We start from the raw sequence: 7,908 nt of genomic DNA, 5'->3' as shown, positions 1-7,908 counted from the left end.
AAATCTGTGTAGTGTGTTGGCTGCCATTAACCCCCCGGAAGACCGGCACACCATTGCGCACCGGTGAAATGCGAAGTGATACAATGACTTGCAAGCCAATTGTATCAATTTGTATCAATCAAAAACCAATATTGGTATTCTTCAATTTTGTTGTCCATTATTTCTTTTTAAAAAACCAAACAAAACAAAAACACACTTATATTTTAATAGTCTCTTTGTCATAAAATGCACCAATATCTCTGTGTTATTGTGTTGAATTAGTCTTGAGATCATGTCTTCATCTTGATTAATTTTGTTTGGCTGCATCTTATGCCAATAATAATTACTTGTCATTATTCCATCGTGGCATTGAATGTGAGATCATCGATCGAATAATAAAAACATTAATGAAGAGTGAGAAAGTGTCGTGGTAGCACTTTCTTTTTTAAAAAAAAGAAGAAAAATGGCAAGAAAGAAAAAATATCGACGACATCGATACAATTGCCGATTAAACGGAGTCTTTAGTTTATCGCACAACGTTTGGGCAAAAATAATCAAAGCAATGGCATTTTTATCACAAATGAATAGTATCATCGAATATGCTATATGATAGAATGTATCAATACTTTTGATCATACTCTTGGCACGTCATCGCAACAATTTAATAACACTCTATTATTGTAAATCTACCAATAATGAACATTTTAGCTGAATCATATAAGGAATTTTGTAAGAAATACAGTAAAATACGTGAATAACGGAACGTCTCTGCAGTGGGATTCGTGTGGATAAGGGAAAAAATTGGACCAGATTCCGTTATTCACAGGTTTTACTGTAATAATATTTTTTTCGTTTGAATTGCTCATATACTGTCTGAATTCAAACTTCAAAAAAGAACCATGCTATCATGAAATTACGTTGAAGTTTTGGCTCAAACTAATAGTCTTTCAACATCATGTTGGCAATTATTTAGAGTACAAAAAAAATAAATATGAATTGCAATTACATTCAATAAAAACGCATAATTGTATATCGATTGTTTCATCTCGTGTGATGAAATTTATTGAATAGAGATAATCATAAGCTTGGTAAAAATTCGATTATAATATATTTTTGTTGTATTATTGTCATGTGTCTGTATCCTTGAGTTATGCGCATTACATATGTATCCATTAGATGTCCTTGCAATAGATCATTGGGTTTCTTGACGAATATAAAAAAAAAACGATGAAATTTGTGGTGAATAAATTGTTATGGCGTCTTTTTTCGGTGTACTTACTTTTCGGATGGCACATGGAATATGTTGCGGGGGACTCTTGTCAGTCGTGTTGTATCACAAATTAATTTGGCACCTGTGTAATTGTCCACAAATTGCTTGAAAATTGGATCATTCAAGTTCGAGTAAAAGTTTTTGTCACTGCAACGTGTATTTGTCAATTGTTCACCTGTGTAGAAAATAATAATATCAAACTTTAAGAAAATGAGCTGAATTCCAAATCGTAACCATGATATAGAGAAAGTTTTGGTTTTCTCTATTCGCGGCACCTTTTGATATCAATTTATACCATTTCAAACTCAAATTAGATCAACAAGATAAATAGCACTATTCAATTTGCTGAGACGTTTTGAAAATTATTAATTGAAAATTTTAAACGATAGATGATTGGTAACACCTGAATATGATTTATTTTTCCTTACTTCGCACATACTTACCAATGATGCATGAGAATGTTTCACCGATAGTTGCACCTGGTTTCGGCTGTTCTGCAATGGCACCCATAATCAAATCCACTTTATCGTAATCTGTATAAATTAACTTCAATCTCTCCAAATCCTAAAACAAAAAACACCAACCATATTCATTACAATACCAATTAAATGATACAACAACAAAAAATTAATTTCGTCACTTCGTAGCTCTTTTGATTTGTGGAATAATTTATAAAATACGTTTGTCACCATTAAAACCATTCGCATTAATTTTCATTACAAAATCGAACCAAAAGCAAAAATGGTAATCATAACATAATGACGTGCTGTTGAAATCATATTATATTAGCTCAATAATCATCATCGCAGTCGATTTCAACTCTTTTTTAAAGTTTTTTTTCAGTGAGAATTACTTTTTTTGCATTGTTTTTAATTTTGTCAATTCATTTGAAGTAGTTGGATTTATCTTTTTACTTCACTCTCTACAATATGTTTGAAACAACAAAACGTATATTAAACGGTATGTAATTTATAGAAAAAAGTCCAAAATAAATAATAGTATTTCAGCAGTTTTTCGTATTTTTTTGCTTAACAAAAAAAACATTGTCGATGATATTATGTGCATGTTGTACATGAAGATACCGATCGTTCTACTAACTGTTTTTTTTTTTTTTTTTTTTTTTGCATTTTACGATTACGTAAACTGAAACATATTATAATTCAATTAGTTCAATTAACTGCCTTTCTTCTTCATTATCCAAACGGTAGAGTTTTATATATACATACTTTATAGCAAATCGCACCGTGTATTTTTCTTTCTTTCTTTTTCGTTAGATTTTCAATTTACCTCGTTGTTTATGTATGACTTCAAATCCGTCCAGCTTTGAATGGTAGTTTTTGTGCATCGCTCCAAGTATTTTGTGTAGGTGCTCAAACCATGATCACGACCTCGTAGAATATCCAAAGCCAAAACGTCGGTGCCAACATCCTTTTGTTGATTGTTTTGGAATCGATAATAGTGTTTAGCAACCTATTAAGTAAAATTTAACAATCAAAACCGGAATTTGGACATGCTCGCCAATTAATCAAACACACATCTGCTACGTATCCAGTATCCATAGCCATTGCTTTCTGTTTCAAAATGGCATCGATGATGTTCTCCAATTCTTCGTCTTCGGCCAAATCTCTGGGTTTGTAATATTCTTCTTTCAATTTTAAAATATTTTCTCTATAAATTCCACAAAAGAGGTTCATTGAATGTTAAATTTGTGAAATTGTACGTTATCACAAAATAAAAGATGAAGAAAAAATTACTCAGTCATTGGTCGAATGATGATATTGTTTTGTCGAACAAAATAACTAACATCCTTTGTTGTTTTTAGATCGCCCGGCATCATTGAATAATAAAATCGAATGCCAGCCGTGGCAAATTCATTGCTGACTTTTCCATCATTGATGCAAGTTGTTGGATTTCTGTTGTTGATGGTGGCTGCTTCGCTTATACCAAGCACAATATTCAACCATTCGCTATACACAATTTTCTGATAAATGCCAACATTAATGCGTCGTGCATATGCAAACAGTTCAGTATCGTTCCATGTTGGATGCTCTTTTTGTAATTGTTTTGCAATGCGGTTGTGTGATCGCAAGAATAGTGTGTAGAGTGTGGTCACATATGGATTAACATTTACCCGTGAATCACCAGATTTATAGCATACTGTGTCAATGGTCGTATTGTGCATGCACAAATGATTGTCTTCGATGTCATCAATTTCAGGCAAAGTTGGACTCAACGGGTCGTTCGAAATTTTCAATTCACCGTTATAAAATGTACGCAATGTGTCGGTTATATCTTCGGCATTGCCGTACAATTGCGACAAATCCAAGTAATTTGATGCTTGATTGATCTTTTTGAATACAATGTAGAAGAATAGAAGAAACAAGAAGAAAAATAGAAAATCTAAATAAGACTGTTTAACTTTCATTTGTACATTTTGTGGCTCTGTTTTAAATATTAATAAATTTGCATGAAATTGATACGGATGTGGCTCATGTTGCAATATTGGTATTTGACAAAATGAAACAAAAAAAAAGTTTCTCTATTTATTTTAAAACAAATCCGTTCTCGTTCCATCACCATCATTATGTTGCCCAAATGAACGAAACTAATTTTCTCACTCTCGAAATATTTGTCGTCATGCATAGCTTGCTCTCACGGTCATGAACGATGTTCTCGTCTTCAATCCATATGTATAATTAAGAAAAAAAATTCCATTTGAATTCACCTGTTGTGCTGGCCCAAACGAACAATCTTCGTTTACATTAAGCGCACTGCGTACGTAATTCAAACATGAAGGTAATCGATTATAGTCTTCTCCACTCACATCCACCATAAGCGGTGAACATGCTGGATGTCGATAACGTGGCGGAGCATTTGTTGCATCGTCTTGACAACATTCAATTGGATTGCCATTACCTTCAGATTCCGATGGAGAAAAAGAAAATTTTAAAAATTAATCTTTTTGCTGTGTGAAATAAATGATTGTAACGCACTCATGATTTGAAAAACGGTTTTCACTAAGTCATGTTCTATGAACTGTGACCATTGTACTAGTGCAACGTTTCGTTCTTCGTCCACAACACCTTCGTAAGTCGCCGCTTCCTCATTGATTAAATCTACGTCCGGCCGCGTCAAATCAAAAAATGAATTGCTAATATTTTTTGGTGACGGCAAATCGAACATCTACATAATTTGGTATGAAATATTATATAAACGATTAAGAACCATATAAATACATACTTTTGACAATCCATCGGCATAGTGAGCTGGTAAAAGACGCCGATATGATTTTATGCTCATTGTTGTTTTATTTAATTGTTCGCATTGTTCAAGTAAGTCACACTTCGGTAGTTTATATGTTGATATAGCTTCAACGCATTTCTTATCATCTAAGCCAGCTCTGTGAAATTGAAAAAAATAGATAAATAACAATTCAATGCATGCATTTATTATAACGCACTTTTTACAATTGTTATTCAGCAAATATTTGCTCGCTTTAAGAACGATTTGAGCAATTTTATCGTATTCCTTCGTGTAATTGTTTGGTAAATTCTCCAAATATTGTGCATATGATGAGCTTGTATTAGATAGTTGAATCCGTGAATTTGATATACTTTCTTCCATGCTGCAAACATTTATAAATAAATACAATCATTTATCGCTTTTATATGGAGAAATATGTACTTCAACAAAAAAAAATTCGATTACGTTTTCAATTGGTTGTAGGAAAATTGAGCCAAATCAATGGCCTGCAATAGTTCCGGTTCTATTAAGAATAAATCATTTGCATTTATTATAAATTATTTATTTCATTATATTTGAAAATTATTCAAATTTAATTCATGGTTTACCTGTGAATATGACTTTTTCATTTGAAGTCACGTCTTCGCCATTATCTGTAAAGAAATTACAACTATCCTTAAGTACATGAATATTTGTTGAATTGACCAACATGAAAATAAAATAAAAAACATGTGCATTTTGCGCAATGCATTTTCATTACTTCCGCGCAACCGGAATATATCTGTATAATTTCATGTTAACTGCATCTAAACGAATAGATTTGTTGCAAATAAAAAAAGAGTGTTCGACCATATTGATAAAAACTGAAATGATGTTCGGTCGAACTGAAATGATGTTTACTCCAACGAATTGAATCTGAATTTCTTTACTATCACGTCTACGTTGTTTTCATTCCACACAGTTTGTATAAAAACAACGTATCGAACTAAATATTAAATGAGTCATTCCATTGATTAATCACGATGAAAGGTGTTTGATTTTTTTCAGTATCATAAGCTTGTTTTACGAAAAATAACTTACCTTTGGTTAAAATGTCGAAGAGACCACAATGCACTGAACGGGTATTGATTATTGATATAAGATAAAAAACTAAGAAAATGCACTTCATTTTCAATTTCTTCGTTTCATACAGATATCAGTGTCCTCATCAAAATTGAGAATACTATTAATTCAAAGTTGTGTAGTTCAAATACAAACAAGTTGATAATTCCAGTTAAATCAAACTCAAATCGATGACTCTTAATAGTTGCTTTTGCTTCTGGTATTTATTTAAAGAATATATTACGATGAGTTTCTTTGGTTATTTTTGTTCACTTATTATTCACTGTGTGTTGCATTATAGTCTGGAATTGAGAAAGAGAAAGAGAAGAAAAAATTATTATAATGCAAGAGAAAAAACACATGCACACACACACACACACACCTATATATATCATAACCAAGTTAATGATTATAGGAAAATGTCATATACTTGAAATTACATTTCATAGTCGGGTCGCGGTTTTTTATTCGTTTTGTTTTGCTTACATTTGCAAATGACATCAGTTAAATGATTAATTCAAATCATGTGCTTTGGTCACAATCGCTTCGTTGTTGTTTTTCTTATTTATTTATTTTTTTGCTTAAAATTTACTTTGATTTGTTTACTTCTTTATGAATGGAAATGATCTATTTTGAGATAAGAAAAGTGAACATTCGTCATGTATGCACGTTCGACATATAGCTAATTTTTGTTACCGAGAATAATTTTGAATAACGCAAACTGAATTCATTATCCATTAAAATTTACATGTTGGTTTTTTCTGTTCCGGAATAGATAGACGCCTTTATCATGCGAATTCGTGCATGTGGTGACTTATAATTCAATTATTGCTATACATCTATGATACGTGTTTAACACATGCATATATTTAAAAAAAAAAATAATTAGATGTGGTATGTTTATTTTTATATAAACTCAATTTAGCAGGTCACGCCAATATGTGATAATAAATTAATTGCAACCCATAATGACTGATCAATAATGGTACGCATCGTTAAGTTGTCAATAATTTTACATGCCACTTATAATATCTTATTTTGAATGTAGAGCATTTGTATAGGTGGATCGAAAAATCGAGAGATATTTGTCAGCAGTCAGAAATGGCAAACATTAAAATGCCTTTTTTGATGCTTTTGAAAAACAAAACAACAACAAAACAATCATTTATCGCCATTCAACTTCTATTTGTGATAGACATATACGCCCAGTTGTTGTGTGTTTCTTCTCTTGGGCAAAAATTTGTTTAATGATCAAGTACACCACCGCCATACGTTTATATTTTTCACGTGATTGTTTTTTTTAACTGGTTCTCGTAATTTTCCAAATGCATAATATGCAAGAATTTTATCTCCTACCATGATCTACTTATTAACGATCGAAAAATTGTTTCTTGGTGTTGAACTATGCTCAAACAAACAAATAAATAAAAAAAATTAACACACGTGATCTGTGATTTTGTTTGAACTGGTTTTCTTACTTTTCCGCAAATGCATTTACTGTAAGAAAAAGTATCAATTCAAATTGATCATGCACACAAAAAACCACGACTTATTACATTTTATGTTATGGTCTACGGCACTTTTAACATCACAACACACATAAGTTGTCATCAATTTTTGAATTTGTCCAATGTATATGATTGAACTCACAATGCTTTGAATATATATTCGCCGAACTTTTCTTTTGATGATGAATCACACAATTGCAGGAATACCATGATATGGTTCTATCTCAGATGAGAATTTTGTGACATTTATTCTATAGATACAGTTTACAGACGGTATTTCGTGCAGAAATGAAACAAAAATTGTTTTGTTTATAATTAAACCAATGTTTTACCATTCATTTCAGAATAGTTAGGTGTGCACATGAAACGGTTCAAACGTGTTAATTAAATGTGTTTAAATTGCAAAATTCTATCAAGTAAGCCGCGATTATCCAACGCAACTTAATTAAATCTATATATCGATATGAATGAAAAAAATGCTGATGAATAAAAATAGTTATACGCATGACATGTAATTTAAAATCAATTTTAATTTACTGCGATTCAGATGGCTGCTAGCGATATTTTTTATATATATAAAAAAAAATTACTTACAAGATGAAAAAGCGACTCACTGCTAATGCCTGACAACAGGATGCAAACGGGATGATGATGATAAGAGAACAATACTGAACGAAATTAACTGAACCAAAATAAAGCTACTATTTGTTGTGTGTTGTTTGTTCTGTTATCACATTCAAATTGACTGTATTCATATAATTTTGGTTGGACACCCAAACCCGACTACTGTGTATGTATGATGATTTT

At 31.4% G+C, this 7,908-nt stretch overlaps 1 protein-coding gene across 1 annotated transcript; it reads right to left on the bottom strand.

The window, feature by feature from the left end:
• Nucleotides 1–1,004: 1,004 nt before the first annotated feature.
• LOC116339263 (peroxidase) lies at nucleotides 1,005–7,848 on the bottom strand. Its single transcript, XM_031765039.1, has 14 exons — nucleotides 7,696–7,848; nucleotides 5,573–5,895; nucleotides 5,101–5,145; nucleotides 4,958–5,015; nucleotides 4,710–4,874; nucleotides 4,490–4,649; nucleotides 4,243–4,432; nucleotides 3,975–4,165; nucleotides 3,004–3,596; nucleotides 2,785–2,917; nucleotides 2,537–2,719; nucleotides 1,693–1,813; nucleotides 1,259–1,424; nucleotides 1,005–1,182 (listed from the first exon to the last, which is right to left on the bottom strand). The coding sequence occupies exons 2-14, from the start codon at nucleotides 5,658–5,660 to the stop codon at nucleotides 1,152–1,154; spliced, it is 2,124 nt and encodes a 707-aa protein (XP_031620899.1). The 5' UTR covers nucleotides 5,661–5,895; nucleotides 7,696–7,848; the 3' UTR covers nucleotides 1,005–1,151.
• Nucleotides 7,849–7,908: the final 60 nt, after the last annotated feature.

This window comes from Contarinia nasturtii, unplaced genomic scaffold (genome assembly GCF_009176525.2).
Source record: "Contarinia nasturtii isolate CC-2019 unplaced genomic scaffold, AAFC_CNas_1.1 Cnas_scaffold_493, whole genome shotgun sequence".
Taxonomy (NCBI): domain Eukaryota; kingdom Metazoa; phylum Arthropoda; class Insecta; order Diptera; family Cecidomyiidae; genus Contarinia; species Contarinia nasturtii.
Note: the sequence above shows the minus strand (reverse complement) of the source record. Positions and strands in the feature narration are given on the sequence as shown.

Excerpts from the sequence above, each read along its gene's own strand:
- LOC116339263 (XM_031765039.1), bottom strand. The coding sequence starts at position 5,660 with ATGAAGTGCATTTTCTTAGTTTTTTATCTTATATCAATAATCAATACC. Across the intron at positions 4,433-4,489 it reads ATGCCGATGGATTGTCAAAA|ATGTTCGATTTGCCGTCACC; the intron begins GTATGTATTTAT and ends CAAATTATGTAG. Across the intron at positions 1,183-1,258 it reads TTCCATGTGCCATCCGAAAA|AAACCCAATGATCTATTGCA; the intron begins GTAAGTACACCG and ends ATATTCGTCAAG.